Source organism: Chondrus crispus, genomic scaffold (genome assembly GCF_000350225.1).
Source record: "Chondrus crispus Stackhouse genomic scaffold, scaffold_382, whole genome shotgun sequence".
In the NCBI taxonomy this organism is placed as follows: Eukaryota; Rhodophyta; class Florideophyceae; order Gigartinales; family Gigartinaceae; genus Chondrus; species Chondrus crispus.
In genome coordinates, this window is record NW_005179278.1 from 17,501 (window position 1) to 37,416 (window position 19,916).

Genomic DNA, 19,916 nt, shown 5'->3' on the forward strand with positions numbered 1-19,916 from the left:
GCGAAACGAGGACGATGTCGTCGTCAACCGTGCCTTGCCCACCATCGCCACGGGCGTCGACCCGGCGGAGGAAGAGGAGCGCCATTTGCAGCAGGCCCTCCTGGCCTCGGTCTTCGGCGAGTCCAAACGCGCACCGGCCAACATTCCCATCCCCGTTACAGAATCCGTCACACCCCCTGCTATCCCAGGCGCCCTTTTCCGCCGCCCGGAACAGTACATCATGTTTGACAAGAGCGATCACGATTTAGAAGACGCCTGCGTGGATTACGACGCCGATCACGTCGACAAAGCCTTCGTCACCGCCATCAACAAAGCCAAACCGAACAACACTCCGCTGACATTGGACGTCCTCGAGCGCGCTATGGATGCCATGGAAAAAGCCCAGGGCCGATCAGAAGCCGGCGATGGCCTCGTGCCGTATGCAACCGTCCGTCAAACCCTCGCCCTCGTAGAGATGGCCGGCGGACATCCCGAGTCCACCCGCCGTGAACTTCATTCGCACTGGCACAAACGCCGCACGGAGCGAGGGTTTCCTTTTTTGCGCCTCTACCAGCAGGCCCCGGACCCGAGCAATAACGATCCCGCAGTTGCCTTCCGACCGCGTGATAAGGATAATTTGGCCGGTGCAGGCCGCCGCATGAATACCTACGACAACTTCCGTCGCGCTGTTATTCTGCGAGACGAGCTTAAAACCCTCATCAACGTCATGGATCGCATCGTCGACCGCGAGACCCAAAAGGCTCAGCTGCTTGGCCTGCGCCTGCTCCAGCAGCGTGTCGCTTTGACGTCTGCAGGGGGCCCGCGCATCGAATCAGTCAACCGCGCCATGTTTTCCGGCGAGCAAGAACCCGTCGTTATCTATGGTCCAACACAAATGCAGGTCCTCGTCCCATGCCGCAACTTGCGCCTACCCCCCGAAATTGATGTCGTCTTGAGACGCTTGGGTTCAACTGCAGCAGAGAAGGCCGCAAAGAAGGCCAGGAGGAGAGCCATTCCCAGGACTGCCGACAAGAACCGTTTGGGGCGAGATCACAATGGTCAAATCTCCAACGGAAATCAGAAGACGGGTCCAGGGGGCACTCCTGCTGGCGTCGATACTTTTGGATATGATGAGATGGGAAATCGCTTTCTTAAGGATATGCGTTTCTTTGCCGGCGGGTTTATGAACTACGGAGTTTCCCCGTATGATCATCGCGTTTTTGCCGCGGCTAGCGAACGTAATACCGTCAGATTCAACCCGCGAGAACCGCGGCCTGTGCTCTTTCCCGGTCCGCAAGTACGCTTTGGATCTCTGCCAGACACAGATGAACGACAATTCAGTGGAAAGATTGGCGACAAGGTGATATCTTGCGACGATATCCGAGCAGATATATTTGAAGGAAGGAAACGCAGAATCGGAGAGTCCTTTCACCCTTCGACTACGTCGGCACGAAAAATTCGTCGTGCGTACTACACACGAGCTCGCGTCGGACGTGGCGGCCGCGTGATGCTCGATCGAGTCGTTTTCCAGCGCGAACGTGGTGTGAAAGCAGCCAGTTATCCTGCGTCTGTGGAAGGCGGTGGAGTGTACACGGCTGGTATTCCGCTGGACGCTGCCTCGAGAACATCGAGGGTGGTACGGCGAGGAGGGTTGGGGGATATTATGACCCTTGGGGCTGGACTGGATGAGGAAGAAGATGTTTCCGACGCTGATGAATCTGAGAGTCTTGCGCTTGCGCGAAAGCTTATTCCCTCTTTGAAGCCGATCGTGCGAATGAATGCCGGAATCGGGGTACAACCGGATGCTGTCAACTATTGGCCAAGGAGGCACAGGGGGAAAATGCGAGGAGGGAAAACTCGAGGAGGGAAGAGAAGGAGGGGTCAAACCCGACAGGAAAGCGAGAGTCTGGGGACATCGGATGATTGGGAACAACATCTGAAAAGTTTACCAGCTTACGCTCCTCGAGAGACTCCCCTCGTGACCCAAGTGTGAAAGTCCTTAAGAGACTCGCTGATCGCTTTCAATCTTTTGTTTATGAGTCATGAATTGTATGCTGGTTAATTTATTTTGTGGATTTCTTTGTACATTATGGTGGTGAGCCGGAATTGTAATACATAATATTGTAAAGTTAAACTCTGAACGTGATGCGCGACTCAACACGATTGCACATGTGCATGCAAGGAATGTCGTCTCTGGATCAGCACAAGACCGATCTGATCAAAAGCAGTGGTAAGCTGTACACGTCTCAATGCGACGATTTGAGACTCTCAGGGATACTTTCAACGCTCCCTGCTGAAGCTTTGACTAGTCTGTTCATTACGGCCGCGCCGATGCCATCTCCGGTGTCTGGCGGGGGCACAGCAAGAATAATCGCAACCTTCTCCATCCTTCCCTTCCCCTCGCCATCAAACGCTCTTAGAGCGCCGTATAATTCCCTTGCAAAACTCGCCACGTCCCCCTCCCGTCCGCAATTAACCGTTACCACCCCCGACACCTCTCGCAACTGCTCACACACCGCATCATTCGCCAGCACACCGACGAGCTTTCCTTTTCTCCTCTCCTCCTCAAGTCGCTCCTTCACTCTGGTCCTCTCTACTATAGTCATCGGGGCAACCGGCGCATAATGCCGGTACTTCATCCCCGGGGCCTTTGGCCTCTCTACAGCTTGCCCCCTCTCCACTTCCCGGAACGGCACGCCGCTGACCCTTTCAAGCTCCCTCACAGACACAGCGCCAGGACGAAGCACAGACGGGTTATGCGGATCCGTCATATCTACGACTGTGCTCTCTACGCCGCAGTTGGCGTCATCCAAGGCTAAATCGCCCGCGTCAACGACGCCGAACACAGCGCCGTCCAAATCCCGAATGACGTGGGCCGCAGACGTGGGGCTCGGCCTCCCCGACCTGTTTGCGCTCGGGGCTGCAACAGGCACGGCGGCCTTGGCGAGAAGGGCGGCAGCCACAGGATGCTTCGGGACGCGCAAGGCGACGGATCGCAAGCCAGCCGTGACGGCGGCGGCCAGCGGCGAGCGCGCGGCCAACGGAAGGACGAGGGTGAGTGGACCCGGCCAGAAGGCTTTCGCCAGGCGCGCAGCGGCGGGGGACAGGGGAAGGGGCGTCAGCGGCCAGCGGGTCAAGTCAGAGAGGGAGGATACATGGACGATGAGCGGGTTGTCGGATGGGCGGCCCTTCGCGCGGAAGATGGCGGAGACGGCGGAGGGCGTGAGGGCGTTGGCGCCCAGACCGTACACGGTCTCGGTGGGGAAGGCGAGCAGGTGGCCGTCGCGAAGAGCGGCGGCGGCTTCGGCGATGTCGATTTCGGAGGTGGGGCTGAAGACGGTCGTGGCAGAGTATGTCGGAGGGGAGGGCATGCTGGATGGGGAATAGTAAGAGGCGCAGAGGGGGGGAGAGAGAGATTGCGGAGAAGGGACTCAGGGTGAAACGGAAGATGGGGCGGTAGTCGATGTCCGTGACGGTCGCCGACCGTCGCCGACCGTCGCCGCGGAACTGCGAATCCACGTGACAAGGTCGGGAGGAAGAGTGGGAAGTTGAAATGTTTTGACACGTGTACCCTTCCCCGCATGTATAATTTGGTAACATCTTTTTTAAATTAACTTAAAAACTACTTCCCCTTGCCCAAATGAGGTCAGACTGGTGGTGATGGATGCTCTGCGTTTGCTACCCAACGGGGAGGAGATACAGAATCTCTAGCCGTACTGGATCAGAGAAACCCCGAATTTTCTTTTATTGGTGCGGCAATACACGGATATTTAGAAAAAGGTCTATTCGGTAATTTTTAAATTATTAAAATAAGCACCAGAGAGAGCGTACCTATAACGCGGACACGTGTACCCAGTGTCCGCACTTGGTTTTCCTCTACTAGGAGCAACAAGAACTGTGAGTTCCCAAATTAACCTTTTTTACCGAATAATACTTTTCTGGAGTGGCACGCGCCATGCTCCATGGGTGCATTTAAAACCTGATCGATGCACCAAACAACCTAGTTGTTTGACATCTCTATGAAGAGCTCTGTTGCTTCCTACATTACGCATGCATTGCCATTCCAAACAGTTTATGCTTCGCGACAGCGTTTCCCAACAAAAGGTCACAGTCACAAGCGCTAATGCGTATATACGTTCCCTATATAGGGAACATGTCGTGCAAAAGTCTCATATAATGGACTAATATGAGGCTTGTACCAGTCCTTGCACAGCAACAATCTAAGGCAAGAGAACAAACATCTCTCCAGTTACAGGGAATAGAATCCAAACGACTGCAACCGGCATTCATGTGGTGGAGGGGGCGTCGAATCCCAACTTTAGTTCCACAACACTGCCTCATGGTCACCCGCCGTCTGGCTAATATCTTGAGAGTATGAGCAGTGTGATGTACAGTATGTGAAGCTGGTCCGTGAGGATGTTTCGACTTTATAATATATGCCGTCATCGCCATGATGACCCCAAGAAGAATATTCTTTTTCTATTCTCACGTCGCCGGAACAGATATTGCGTTGGAAAAGGATGCGGGCCCTCAATTCTGCTTTTGCGCCACAGGTGACCAATAGAATCAAGTGAACAGGTACATGCGGATTACAATTAGAACTGACACGTGTTCTTTTTGCCAATAGTTTTGCGTATCCACAAATGCTATCACGCCCCCTACAGTACAAATGTGACGCAAGGAAGACGTCAGAACGAGCCGCCGTTCGTAACAGAGAAGAATTGGATGATGCCGTTATCTTTCATGACACGCAGCGCCATGGTGCGTCGTTAACAGTAAGTCCACACTTCCGTTGTTGCGTTGCGGCTTCCTCTGTCCTATGCTGCTAAACGCCTTGAAATCTCTCATTTAGAGCATTGTTCGTGGTATTTTCACAATCCGACGTTGCATTGATTATGGCTGTTGTCGTCTCCGTGATGCGGGCGTCGCATAGGCGTTGGAGGCAATGCTAAAATGTACCTTTATTCCACTCCGTCTCTCCCTCCGTGTCCGTGATGCGTGATGCTCGTATGATATGCAAAACATGTGTGCGGTGATTGTCAGTCCACTGTATGAGGCGATCATAAATGCAAAAGAGCACTGTTGAACACGTCGGAATCATTCCCTCTTTTGAGGTCTAATGAGCTCTTTGAAGCGTTATGGATGTACATACAATTCATTTCAGCGATCCCGTTGGGACTGACCTTGCCGTCAGCAGCTGCAGTTCACAAATACAGTTTGCTGTCTTCCCGACTCTGCTCAGTCACTGCTATGTGTAAAGGCCACCAGTTTGCCGAATGTTGTAGACACTAGTACTGTATCTGTTCCCATCAGTCAGCGCTGCGGCTGCAGTCCCAGAAGAAACAGGGACGTGTTCATGTCGACAAATTCAAACCAAGGCATGCTCTCGTTAAAAATTAGAAATTTTTCTGCTAGTCTGAGAAAGCCCTTCGTTTGAGCATTGGCTACGACTTGAGATGGGTCATAATATTCCGGCAACACTAATTACTGACAGGTGTACTCCCGTTTCGACGCGTCGTCTCTCCCCCTTTTCGGACTTCTCGGTTCGGGTAAATAACAATGTTTTTACTGTTTTACACTACGAAGGGCAAACTATCTGGGAACATATCTTGCATTTAGACATAGGCACCCTTCAGTGTGTGTTCGACCAGTCACAACGTAGATGATGGTAATCTTACATGGGGCGATATTCCAAGCATGGCCATGACATGCACATGGGTGTCCGATAAGAGGACAAGCTTTCATCACGTCAAAACTCCAGCTATTGTAGAAATCTGAACGCATGGGTTTTATGGTATTGATGAGTGTTAAGCTGTATCTCGAGTGTGAAAGTAGAGTGTGCTTTTACTGTGCTTGCTCATCAGGGGGGACGACTTTTTGCTGGAGGGTGTGATAGTAGGCGATGGCAAGGGAAGATGAAAACATGAAAGGCAGATGTGCTCTTTGTAGACAAATTTCATCTACGGTCTTGCACGGTTCGCAGTGCCACTCGTGAAGCTGTCACAATGGACTTGCAAGGATACTGATCTTGCTTTCAATTGGTCTGTCACACTCGCTATCACTGATGAAGAAGCAGTGCTGGGCCCCAGTTCTGCCTGTGCTATGAGGGCAACAGCACTGTATACTGTGTTTTTGTTTTGGTACAATACACGTATGTCACGTTTTCCTTTATTTTGTGGGTTGGTTTTTTCAGCACCCCGACAAGAGAGGTTGGGAGTCAGTAGGTCAAAACAACGTGTGCATGAACTTGAGTTCATGGAGATTGTTGTGTGCGAGACACTGCGGTTATGTCTTTCCAAACCCAGCCCTCGGTCCTCTTTTTAATTTCTGCGGCTGGCTAATCAATCGACGTACACACAGAGTGAATACTGGGCAAAGTTCTCGAAGTGGTAGCGTATTCTTAGAGAGGCATTCAGACGAGGAGATGGATACCGTAAATCAGTAAGCACTACATTCCCCTTGAAAGGAGTTGGAAGGACCACAAATTGTCCCTAGTGTGACATGTGGTGAATTCAAACTCTCCCTTTCCAGTCTCTCCTATCGCGACTCCTTCATTGCCCTCCTGCACACTTTCTCTGCATGCTCGAAATCTTTTACACTTTTTCTGCATGCTCGAAATCTTTTACAAAACCTGCAGCATTGCTGCAACATACCGCATTTGGGATGAAGAAAGCAATAGTGAGCCTCCGCCACTCATGCAAAGACGGTCATCGTTGGTTTCGTATTCTGTATATGCAGTGCGGTGTATTCAGATACAGTAGGTAGGTCCTTTGAAAGCTATTGGCATTGGATAACTCACACCAGTTTTCGTTGTATAGTTGGTGGGCCTGACCTGTCTAGCTAGGAGAACTCTCATTGGTATTGGTCGCATACACTGACGAGAATTAATCTCAAGCCTCCAATGGCCACAAACGGCACTCAAACCCTGCCCTGTGACACCATTGCTGTAACATTGCGTGCTGTTGTTCATGTCAAGATCGGACCATTCATATCGCTTTATTTTCGATTATGCCATTATTCGCCACGTCATTGGTAATTTTCAGGTTGCTGAGAGTAGCATGCTCATCTTCCAAACGCCACTGGGCTGCGCTGGACAAAGACTCCCCCTAAGCTCACCAGCATGTGGCCATCCTTGTCCCAATGTCCCACTGCAGGTCCTATCTGCCGTTTCTCATTGTCTCACCACAGCGCACAGGATATCACTACATTCCCATGCCCAATTACGCTTTCTCGCAAGTCCGTGAATATGAGATCGAAACGAGGTAGAAATGAACAGACGGGGAGAAGACGACGACGAAAGAGAAGGCAGTCGTTGAAAGAGCGTACGACGCTCAACCATATTCTTCAAAACACTCGTTTAATTGCGTTGCCACTTCGAAAACAGAAACAGATCGCTGCCTTCAGGCGTGAAACAGATTGAGAAGCATCGCCTCTACGTTGGCAATATCGACAGAAAACAAAGATAGTTGTAACAAAACACTGAGTTCAACCATACCGGCCTCATGTTCGATTGCTACTATACACACAGCTGCGTCTCCTTTTCAGTCCTCAGGAATGCTCTGTACGGAGCACGGACACTCTCGCAATCGGAATCTTCAGCACCGATTCCCGAGACGGCACAGTTGTCTCTCAAAAAGGAAACAACACAAGCAGATAGGGAGGTGCAAAACGTTCAAAAATCTGACTTGCTTGCGGCCATCAAATGTGTGCCTTGGTGCGTCAACGATGTAGTGCGACTTGGAAACCAAAGGCTTTGTCGAAAGCTTGCGAGGATAAGCGAGTTTCCAGTGCATAACATGTGCACATCGTAAAAGGGTTGCCGAAAAAGCGAAAGAATTCGGAGGTACAAAAGATAGTGAACAGCCTTTGTAAGTCTTGTAAGGATGAGCTGCTCACCAAAACTGGGCGTACCAACTACGAATGAGAAGAGTGCCCTCCGGAACGGTGACGCTTGGGTGAAGGCGGAGCGGGGGGGGCCGGGAGCGTGGCTGAGGCTTTTGAACCAACCGAATTGTCGGTGGCGGCAGGGGCGGTTGGGGAGGGGCATTGGGGCGCCATGTCTCGAATGCAAAACGGCATAGACCAGGGAAAATCAGGGACACATTGAGGTGGGTCTGATGGCCGTACTCGCTTGAGGGGGGGTGGGGAAGGCATGGAGGAGAAAGAGGAAGCAGGGCGAGGGCGGTGATGTGGGGGGTTGGTTCTCGTCATGTCGCAGCGGGGAGGACTGGGGTAAGGGATGTGCGTCTGTGGTGCCTTGGTTTTATGAAGGCAGTGGTTGTGGTAGGAGGTGTTGACGGTGAGGTGAATGGAAGTGGCAGTGTGCGAGTAATTAGCCACTGTGCAAACAAAACTATTCGGAAGGCGAGAAGTACAATTGAATGATTTTATAATGGCTTGGAGAGGGATCTATTCATTCATTCGTCACTGTGAAAAAGGTTTCGGCACTGACAAAGGGAGCACTTTCGCAATAAAGGCGCGTGCTCAAACACACGTACAAGGATACACGCACTCTAGAAACGTCCAACAACAGAGTTGAATGCCAGAGTTAACAGCGCAATTGGCGACATCACTGACTGCTGCCATTGTTGGCTCAGAGAATCCTTGGGACGGTGCGTTACGTAAAAGCCCGTCTTTCATATTCACATTCGTATACAGTAGCCATGTTTCTTTTTAGGCTTAACTTTCTGGTCCTGCTAAACGAAGGTTTGAAAGACAACGGATAGGTATTGAAGTGTACGGTCTGGAAGGCAAAAAAAGCCAGATTCATCGAACTGACCTTGTTATTTCAGAGACTAGCTGTACTGTATTGTATTAGAAAAAGCAGCAGGATGGGATGAGGGGCGAATATCACGATGCAATGCGAGTGCGAGAAAAGGCTTGAGGGAGAGGACTTGCGCTGGGTACGCGCCTGAGAAAAAAGTGCTACTGCACATATGGATATTTCTTCATCTGCCCGCCAGTTAGGAAAAATTTCCCACGCCCACTCTGCTTACATATTTGGGGCCACGTGTTACCAATGCAAGGGTGAGCACCGTGGAAAAGAGTAGGCATCCTTGATGTTGAGTAGTTTAGGTGACAGAGTTTTTTGGAGGGGGGTTGCGCCTCACTGCTCGGTAATGTACACTGTACAGGTTGTCGTCATGCTCGTGCAGTAACACGAAGCGCAGAGCGCTGTGGACATCACCGGAACACGACATCACAGAATGTACTTTTTATGTGTGTACTGTGGTTTCCAACAACACAGCTAGCGCCTTTTTATTCAGCCACCAAGCTCCCCACCCCAACATTTGCTAACACGCCACCTCACCATGCAGCATTCGGGGAAAGAAGGCGCAAGAAACTGGCAGCCTGTTTCTTCTTTCCGAGCCCAAAAAAAATCAGATATGGCTCAGTACGGCATCCTTTTGTGCTGGGCAGTCAAACATGTCGCACTTTCCTAATGCGCAAACCGGGAACCATGTTCCCATCAAGTGCGTGTGTGGCATGCGCATTTACCGTTTGATAACATTCCACCAAAGGCATCACTGCCGCGCGCAGCTTACATCGAGATTGCGCATTATTCTCCAGAGAGGAGCCCTCTATATCTTCCCGAAAAATAAAAGAGTCAAAACCACATCAGTCTCGTTCGTGCTTTTTTTCCACTTAAACCCCAGTTTTCAACCCCCTGCGGTGGGCCTAGAGGCCAACGAGGATCTCATCATCTGAGTGCCCTTGTTTCCTGTAGAAGCCAAGGTGAGCGAGTTTCTCGAATTGCTGTTTTTTTTCTCGAATTGCTGTTTTTTTTGTTTCTTCTTTGTTTTGCCCTATGGCTTCGATCTTCCAGGGAATTGTTGTTCTTGTCACACGTACACCTGCTAATGCACCGCGACACATCAGTAACTGCTTTAGATAGGATGGGAATGAAATTGAAACAGCGTGACATAATTATACGGTTACATCGCGAAAAGTGAAAAAAATCCTTTGCAAGCTATCACCAGAGACCTTTTAGTTCTGCACTGTACAGTATTCATAACAGGCAGTCAAGACTTGGAACAGCGAAAATCTGTGGAGCGATTTGTATGCACTGGGCTGGTTCCGTGAATCTGTAAGAAGCGGTGTCATGAACTGGTATCCCCACGTGGGTGTAGGAGGTTTACGGTTAAGCTGGCAAGTACGGTACTCTGCCTGCTACTGCCACTAGAAACTGAAGAAAACTGTTTCAGATGAGCAGTTTTCTTCAGTTTCTAACGTTTCCATGATAAACTCACGCTTTTGCGAGCATTTCAGAAAGGGTAACTGACATTTGCTGTCCATTGCGTCAGACAAACGTGAATTCCACTGGCCCGCCCCCCGTTCCCACGAACCAGAAAAAGTTGCTACTTCCGAATGGGCGCAGTTGCTCCTACAGTAAGTTGGCGACGCCGTGCAGGAATACGGTACAGTAGTGTGCAGTGCTTTAGAAGCAACCCTTTTCATACCAACAAGCAAGTTACAGCGCTGCATCCCGTCGCAACTTGGTCTCGGCACACCTTTAAGGGGCTCGCTAATTTTAGCACGAAAAAAAGTCGTGTACAGTACTGTAGTACAGTAAGTACTATTTACTGGGCTGTTTATCCTCCCTCATACTGTACAGTACACAACACAAAAATTGTCTCAACGACAATAGTAGTGATAGGAAATGAAAGAATTCATTTCACCACCCCTTCTCATCCTTGTTCTTAGCGACGTGGGATATTCTTGCGCGATGGCTGGTGACGGTGTCACGGAGAAGATCTGCAGATCACGGTGCGTAGTGGCATGTATCAAATGGCATGAATGTGAAGATGCTTTATTTTCGGCGTGTGAAGCAGTTACAGTATGCCACTAGATGCGAACTGGGGGTCTGCAAGTAGCGTACTGTAGGAACTTCCAGTCAGATTCCTACCAGTGCCAGGAGGCTACTCTCAAATAAATTGTAATCGAAAGCACAACTGTTGTAAGAGTAAAGTTACAAGCCGCTACAGGGCTGCAGTTGTGCTCTGCTGTGACTACTCCTGGCCTTTTGCGCCGCGAGACATTGCATGGCTGGCCACTGTGCTCTTAAAGGATTTCATGTCGGGTCAGGCATGATGCAGAATACAAAAATTGCATATGCTCCGGCGCCAACAACCCGCAGTTGCAGGGCAACTAGGCTCTCTACAGGGCACCGCCTCGTCAGATTGTCCAGACCAGGCCCGCTTCCCGTTGCTGTTTAGATATCCATTTTCTTTACTTCTGTACTTAGGACTCTCACGGCAATAAACGTCTAAGAGGGCTATCTCTCATCTCTGCATTTTTTTCTCCACAACGTGCAATATGGCCACAACGAAATCCAAGTCGTTTACTGGAGTCAAAAGTCAACTTTCAGCGACGTTGCTCTAGAGTCCACGCAAGCACCTCAGGAATCCACGTAATGTCCTTGCCCAAGGCCCGTCTCATCTACTCTGGTGCCTCTGCTTCGTTCGCTCGCTGCTCTTTCGGTGCGTGTGTCCGTCGTTTTTTCTCTATATATATCATATTCTATATAGCATCTCCCTCTTATCTCATCAAGTTATTACTGTATATAACTTGGCAGGCATCCTCTTCTCTTCTCTCCGATGTCATTATCAATGTTGCTCAAATGCTTCGAAGGTTGCCCCCTTGTTTTTACTTCCTGCGCATCCGCGGTCCACGGAATTGCTTTTGTCGACCTTTCTGCTCTCCTTGCATTGGGCCTTCCCTCCTTTGCCAGCCTGTCAGTGAAAATGTGAGCAGAGCACTCCGTAACATCCAAAACCCATTTGATCCTCATGCCGCACACTTGTATAACCGGTTTTACAGCAACTTGCATGTTCTACACTATTTCACACACCGCCCCCATCGGTTACAAGGGGTTTTCTGGAATGCCACCGAAGAGTCCGATAGTAGTAGCTTTCCCATTCCTACTGAAATAAATACTTCAAACGTTCTCTCTCTTGCATACAAGCATTATTCTCGATGCAGTGCAATATTTACATTTTACACTACATAAACTCGAACTCCTGCGGTAGTACACTCAAGAATATATTGTCTCATCACAACGTGCGAGAGTGTACTTGGTACAGTACATACCCCATACACTGTATGAAGCCGGGGCAGCGTTATCTCAACTTGCCGCTGCTCCGCTTCAAATGCACCAAGGCATTTTCCTGCTGAGTATACCACTCGAGTGGTACTGAACCCAAAATATACTCTCGTGTCTGTGATTACGGAGTCCCACACCATCCTCATTCACGATGGGTACAATATGCTATATTTATTTCATCTTGGAAAGACGGGCTGCTAATCATTTCCACATTTTTCCACGTTAGACCAATGCGGCCGTGGAATTTCTAGCCTCAACAACGTGTCCTCCCTCATCCTGGGGCGGAATCTGCGCTCTGTTGGCAAGCGATTGCACAGGTAGTCACGCATGTGGTCTTGATCACCCCGTTTACGCAATCAGGGCGATCGGACGGCCTCAAAAACTTCAACACAGTTATTATCCACATCTTTCTACTTTCTGACTACTCTTCGCTGCAGACCTATGATGACACCAGTTTATCCAAACTTTCCCTCTCATTACGAAGTCGTCCACATTCCATTTCTTCAAACCTGCGTCCCACTACGTGCGTGCAACTTGGTGGCACCAGTTTACAAAGCCAACTTCACTACAAAAAGATCTGCATCATTTAGGAGCCCAGACTGCACTGCCGCATATCGCATGCATATGTACTGTATGTTCAGCAAAACTCCGTTCCACAGCACCTCTGCACTACACTACAGCATTCTTTTCCCCACTGTTTTGCCTGTGGACGTTGCATGTTGCCATGCCAAGCCATGCTGTTGCACCTGCAAGGCAGGTTCAGGTGTTTAGCGAGGTATAGATCCCGTAGACTATTTCCTCTAGATGCGCCACAAGAGACAGTGGGGTGATACTGGCGGGCTTATTACTTCTCGGGACACACTTGGATTAAGAGACAGAAAGATCCCGAGACGAAAGGGCGGCCAAGCCGCGTGGCCGATTAAAAAAATGCCCCCGCCCTGGGGACAGGGCGGGGGGCATCATCATGCCTATCGATTTGCCGGGAGAGAAGAGCGAACAGGAGCTTGGTCGACCTAACCTTACCTTTCCCCGTCCCATAGGTGCCGCCACACCCTGCACGTCGCACCAGAACCATCACATGCCAATTTCGAACATTCATAATCCATAATCCTACATGCCTGAAAATAATTTCCATTCTGTTGTGACCCCGCTTGACAGATTAATAGTTCTTGTATGCCGCTAGCACTTTACAAAGAAATGGGACTTCGGCATTTCTCAAAGCCGCATCTCAGCTCCTCGTCAAACCAATTTCACTCAACTCGAACTAGCAAAACGATCGTATTTCTATTCCAGCTGACGCGGCAGTTTTGCTACATTTTCAACCCAAACTCCGCAAAAAAGAGCGAGACGAGCACAGCAGTATCTCTCTACTTGAAGGATGTAAACCATTTCCCTCTAAACAGATAAATAATTGCCAACGATTACACCGAGATAATTTAGCAATTCAGGTTTGCTTTTCTATTCTGTGAACAACTGGCCCTGTCAGCTATTTGGGACTTCAAAAGATCTTGACGGAGATAGCAATTTCCCCGCATATCTAACGTTTCCTTTCTCGTCAATAGCGGCTGCCCATATCTCCTTACAACCCACGGAGCATCGAGTTATTCTGTGTCATGACACAAACATCAGATTATACACGTTCTGATCCAAACATAACAGGTATATCCGAAGCCCACTTGCCTAGTATTGTAAACTGTGTGGGGAGAACTAAAGGATTTGTAGGCGCCCTCGTTGGCTTCTAACCTCATATCAAACTGCTGAGGTATCAAAAACGAACGAAAAGTTAGCATGAAGTAAAAGTGCCGGTCTTGGATCGAAACCATGCAAATGAGAATTGTGGTACCTCAGCAACAATTTCTATGGCAGTTGGAAGGGATTAGGTGATGAGTGAGGCACGTTGGCGATTAAAGTTCTTATAGGAAGGGCACTGCTTGTGGAGGGACGATTTGTTCTGAAGGAGTGATTCAATATGACGTGTTGCAGAGCAAGTGGGTTTCGCCGACAAAATTCGACGTGAGTACTGTTGAGGTAGGGATACCGGTACTACCGATGAAGGCATTGATGTGGAATGCAGGCGTGACTGCTGTTGTGGCAAGGGCGGGAAGCACAGAATGAGGGATCGAAAATGTTTAGAGGACCTCCGGAAGTGCCCGAAGAACAAGGGAGAAAGCAAGGTGGAATTCCCCCAAAGGAGCATCGCTTTGTATGACGAAACATGTACTTACCCGAAACAGTTGTCGCAATACTTACAAGTTCGGGTGGTACAGGCCAACCGAACACTATGTAAAGGACAAGTCGTTTCACTGCAAGTTTGGGTGTATCTTATTTTGAACCCTGACAATCGGGACGGAAGGAATGTGGAATTGAAGCAGAAGCTTGTCAGATGTCGTTCCCCACCCCTGGGGTGTCTGAAGACTGTTCGATAAGGACATGATCATGAATTCACAGTCTGTTGTTGTCTAATTTCCTACTTAGAAGAACTCCTACATCGCCTCTCTGCTGATATGCAGTTGTCGTACCGAGGGCTTTATCGCTTGTTTTACACTTTGTCTCATGAACAAGGTTGTACAACGTAAAATCTGGACAAACCCTGATCGAAACATGGACATTTGATACTAAAAAATTACCCGCCAGCACCAAGGCGATCGTCAGAGCGGAACAGGATGCTGACGACACTGACGACACTGACGACACTGACGGTGGACTTGGCTTCACACGAGAAAGTAGCGACAGCGAGGCAGAAAGTAAGGCTATGCAGAGAGGCAGTTAAAGAGAGGGCACTGGTAATACAGCGGCGGTTTGCGACACAACGGGTCGGGATGGCTAAATTTCTTCTTGTTGCTACAGTACTGTAGGGCGAGGCTCTCTTAACTTAGGGTCTCTCGGGAGCGCAACGGTCATCGTGACACAGCCGACTTTCCCACCTCTCAGGAGAGGTTGCCCTGCACAGGAAAGAAAAGTATACTGTAGGACCAACCTGTACGCGGATGTACTCGGACGCTGTGAGGTTTGCTCATTCCTTGTCTGCTGCTCTCTCTTACTGCTTCTTTCAAGCATTGGAGCCGCAACTATTCAGTTGCTGGTTGGAACTTTTCTTCACAATCAGACCGGCTGCGCATCCGTAAGGATGTCGCAAAGAAATAGACAAGACCTGGAAGGAAGGAACCCTTTGGATATGGGATGGCATGTACAATATCGTACGGTACAGGGCGGTGCTTTGCAGTCTAACGGACCGTGAAACGGGCGGTGAGTGGTGCAGCACTGTGGTCGACTTTTCTCGCAGAATTGTTAGGCCGCTGTTCCTCTGTCTTGATATTGCTTATTTATGTTCATGTCATACAGTATCAGCGCTCCCCATGAGTAGCACAAGGGAAATAAGAAGAGATCTAAACAAGTCTCTCCGGCAGCAGTGAATGAAAATCAGCCCCCTGATCACGAGCACAGCCACCACAGCAAGTGTGGGCAACTACGAATCGGAGAACGATGTATTTGCCGAGCGCCAATACTGCACGCCGACGAGATATCCTTGCGCCCTGCGCCGCACCCTCGCCCCCGCACCCTCGTTTCCCGCCCTGGCCATGTACGCAAGGAGTTGTCCAAGTTGTCGGCAACTCTTACTCCTGGCTCACGTGCCCCATATTTTCTACGTTTGCAACTGGCTCCGGGCCCACAAGGAGCCCGAATTTTGCAGAACCTCCTGTAGTGATATGTCGCGCTGCGCCTAGCTCTGTGCCTCTACCCAGTAAAACCTATTCCATTTTTTTTTCTCTACGTGGCAGACTCAAGACACGCATCCTCCTTCACGCGCCATCAATTTACCGTCACAGTAACAGGCAACCACGTAGAAACACATTTAAACGACTGATTCCCAACACGTAGTTCTGGACCTGTCTTAGCTATAATCTTTGTATCTCGACAAGGAACAAACAAATTTTTAATGTTATCACGAAGCATAGAATATTCTCTCGATAAAAGATCAAAGATATTTCGGTAGCGGCCAGCTAGCTCGACTAAAGACTCTGAGAGAAAACCCGCCAAAGAATGTATCATCCCCTTCGGATGTAACGAAAAGAACTTGTCAGTTGATTTTTTCAGACGCTTAGTCCAGGGCACGCGCACCCCGCGTCTTTGCCAAGAAACTTTCGACTGTCTGCAACGGCAACACCTGTAGCCCTTGTACAGTACCATGGCCACTAGCAGACATGTCTCAGCTTCATTTCAGACCAGTGTGCGGGCCGAGGGCCGAAAATAGCTTCAAGAAAAAAGACTTCGTTGAGGATAAATCTATGTACGGCTGCTCGCGCCGACTGTAGAAAACGCAAGACGCAAACTGACTGAAAGAACGAGGGAGGGCGCGACCTCCGTCATAAGGAAAATAGGCGAGGCGGTTATGTCGAACTTCAGTTGATGCCGACTGGTGAGTTGTCGAGATCGCAGGTGAAATCAAGAGAAGAGGAAAAAAAGTAGGGGGAAAAATCGGACTTGACGTAGGCGCATATGGAGAGATGGTTGGAAGGGATCGTGATAACAGGAGACATGAGAGGACACCCTCTGCGCACATGTATCGCGTGATTGCTGAGCAATTCGGTTGTGAACACGGAAATAGGAATAATAAATGTCTTGCGAGGTCAAGTAACAGTTTTGTGGGAGTTATGGATTTAGTCTCGCCAAACGAGGAGTGTGACATCATACTGTAATACTATACAAACGACATCGTACGTACAGTAATAATGTTACATCGCGACACGCTTGGCCAGTACGTGGGGGTGTTGTGAAGTGTACGAGATGTTAGAGAGAAGGTAAAGAGATACGAAGAGGTGGGGCATAATTGCAAAAAGATGCAGGAAATGTGTGGCTGGGCTGGTTGGCAGCTGGAATACTGCAAATACATTGGCTGGAATTCGGCGGGAAGCTCTCCTATTGGCCGTAATGGGTTAATTCGCTGTCGACTTTGGTGGTGCTGAAAGGGTACAGCTGTCGTTTTGTTTTCTTCGCTGGCATCCGCTCTCATTCCTCCAATTGCCCGACCTGCCTCAATATATCCCCTTTCTCGATGTGTGCGCGACCAGCGCACGGCAAGCGCTGGTGCCAACGCTTCTTGAACTCTCAAAACACGAGGCTGGGTACCGAGGACATGGAAGGACGTTGAACGGCAGTTTGGCGCCGGCACAGGTCGAAGAAAAGTGGAGTAAGATGAATGTAACAGTTACTACTGTACAATGCCTGGAAAATGACCCCACTGCCGTGTATAGCGGGGGCTTCTCTCTGGTTTTGATTGATAGCATGAGTGGCAAACGGGGGAAAAGCAGAGACAAGGACAGGATGGAGAGACGGGATTTTTTTTTGTTCTGGTCTGGCAATAAATTCGGCAGTTTGTTATCGTTGATAAAGTGGATATAACATGTAAAGTATGCGCTTTATGCGACGGTTCCGGCGTCATTGGGAGGTATGCAAAATTTGCATATTTGTGTTCGGTTGTAGACATGCGGTATGTGGCATTCGCGGTTGAAAGTAAAGTTTACGCAAATGGGGACATGAGACTTGGTGGTACAGAATCGTACTTCCGTAGGCAAAAGGTCGGGGCAAAGGCCCGAAGGAGAATTCTCGTTTGACCAATGAGCCGAGAGAAGGGAATAAGTCAAGTGTCGAAAATGCATGGTCATTCGATCGGCCCGAGCGGCACGGCAATTGGGTGCTGGAGAGGGGTTATTGTTGCCCTCGCCACAACGCCGACCATGGGGGTTGCATTCAGCGATGTTCATTGTTGCAGCCTCATTGTCCTTGCTGCGATTGGGCCGCGCGGTGCTGGCACCAGCCGTAGACGCCACCCTCCCAGCACAGGCCATCCCCCTGGCGTTGCATCGCTGGGCGCCATTGCGGGGAAGGGTAACCTGTGGAGAAGCTCACACACATTTGACTTGCTTGCCACATGTGACATGCACCATGTGACATGTGTGGGTTGTCTCCCGGCTGCAAGGGATGACACAAGGCTCGAGGGTATGATAATCACCCGAGGCTTAGGGAACCCCTACATGTGACCTGCTCGCCCCATGTGATACGCGACATTGACATTATACAAATGGAGAGCTTCGGCAAAACAAAAACAAAAAAAACACAATTTAAATTGGCCTGCCGTGCGCGTACTGCACGGTAAATTATTCTCTGTGCTGTACCTCCTACACCCCCACTCCCTCATTCTCCCCCTTGCTGTAAAAACTTTTCCCCCTCGAACTCCGAACATCTCTCTCCGCATCCCCACTCCGCATCTCACTCCGCATCTCACTCTGCATCGCTCTTCTCCTCATATGGTGGTACGCCGCCTCTCCCCACACTCCGTGCTTGCTCCCCTATCAACACCGACCTCTCCCGCTGCGCCCGCACTCTTCTGCTGCCGAGCCCCCACTGCCAATCTCCACGGCGCCCTACCCCGACGCACCCCGGCCCTCCCCAACACTCCGCCGCCTCTCCGCCTTCGCGATGGTCAACCCGCCACGCCCGCGCCCTCCCCCGCTCCTGTGCGAACGAGACTGCTGCAACGGCCTTGACGAGTACGTCCTTCCGCCATCAAGGGCCTCGGCGATCCCCGACAGCCCGCGAGCTCTCCGCCGTCGTCGCTCGTCGTCCTCTGAGAACACAGACATACCTACCGTGCAGCCTGTCGAAAAGGTCAACCACAGAAAGCCTCCCCCACCCCCGCCAGGCACCGCAGGGTCCGGAACGGGTGTGAGTAAGGGTGGCGCCACACCGGCAGCATAGCATCTCCTTCGCCTCCGTTCTGCCGACACCGTATTTCGGCTACGACAAGCCTATTCTTCCCTTTGTGCCGCCATCCTCTTCGTCGTCCGAATCTATCTGCATGCCACTGTCTCGCCTGTGTCTCTGAAACTTGTTCCAACCACCGGCACCGCACAACCAACACGATGTGTCGCAGTCCCGAAGTGTCCCACCGAGAAGCAATTCTGAAAGGGTTGCAGACCATGGAAAGATCATCGCAACACTTGTCTTCAGTACAATTGATCGTTCCCCGAATGTATTATCAGGTCCTCCGTGGATGATGATCTATCGTTTCTGCTGTCTGTACCGCCACAAGTTTTCCATGCGGCAACTACGTTTGCATGAGTGGCTTTCGACAGCAACCGCCAGTACATTCTCAATTGTATCAACGCACACCCCCATCTTGAAGTGTAACTGTTCAAGATTACGCCATTGTCTACTGACACTTATACAATAATGTTCTCATGTAAAACTCGCAAATTCGTATTTTCAGCATTCGTCTCTCTCTCTCTCTCACACACACACACACACACACACACACAACACAAGCCAATCACCCCCGTCCTCCTTACAGTGAGCCCACCGCACGCTCAGTGCGGCCCACTTCACACCCGAAGCCCACCGTTCCAGACCCCACAGACGCCAAGTAGCAAAACCCCCCTCATTTCCAATAAACTCTCTCTCTCCTCTCAATCTTTATCCTTCAGCATCCTGCAACATTTGCTCATCTGTGGGTGTGCCATACCGTTTGTGCCGTTTCGTAACTATTTCGCAAATACGGAATGTTGTTTTGGTTTAAATCAACGAACTCAACCAGGCCCCATAACAGTCCAGAAAAGAAATGCATACAGTGCCTCCTACGATATAGTGCTATAGCGTGACATACCTCTAGCTATGGCACTATTGGGGGATGGCACTATATAAAGGAGGCTCAAATACATATATTTGGGGACAATGCACTGCTAACACAAACACAACAAAGCCTGTATAACACAACTAAATAACTTCATCCTTTGAGTACTGAACCATGCCGGATGATACACGTGTGAGCTTATGATAA

General features: G+C 50.0%; 2 protein-coding genes; one reads left to right on the forward strand and one right to left on the reverse strand.

Moving 5' to 3' along the window:
* The first annotated feature begins 220 nt into the window (after positions 1-220).
* CHC_T00000974001 (hypothetical protein) lies at positions 221-1,972 on the forward strand. Its single transcript, XM_005718212.1, has one exon. It carries the CDS (start codon positions 221-223, stop codon positions 1,970-1,972), a length of 1,752 nt encoding a protein of 583 aa, XP_005718269.1.
* Positions 1,973-2,006: 34 nt separating this feature from the next.
* CHC_T00000975001 (hypothetical protein) lies at positions 2,007-3,350 on the reverse strand. XM_005718213.1 is given in 2 exon segments: positions 2,007-2,225; positions 2,226-3,350. The coding sequence occupies 1 exon segment, from the start codon at positions 3,348-3,350 to the stop codon at positions 2,226-2,228; it is 1,125 nt and encodes a 374-aa protein (XP_005718270.1). The 3' UTR covers positions 2,007-2,225.
* Between the last annotated feature and the right edge of the window lie 16,566 nt (positions 3,351-19,916).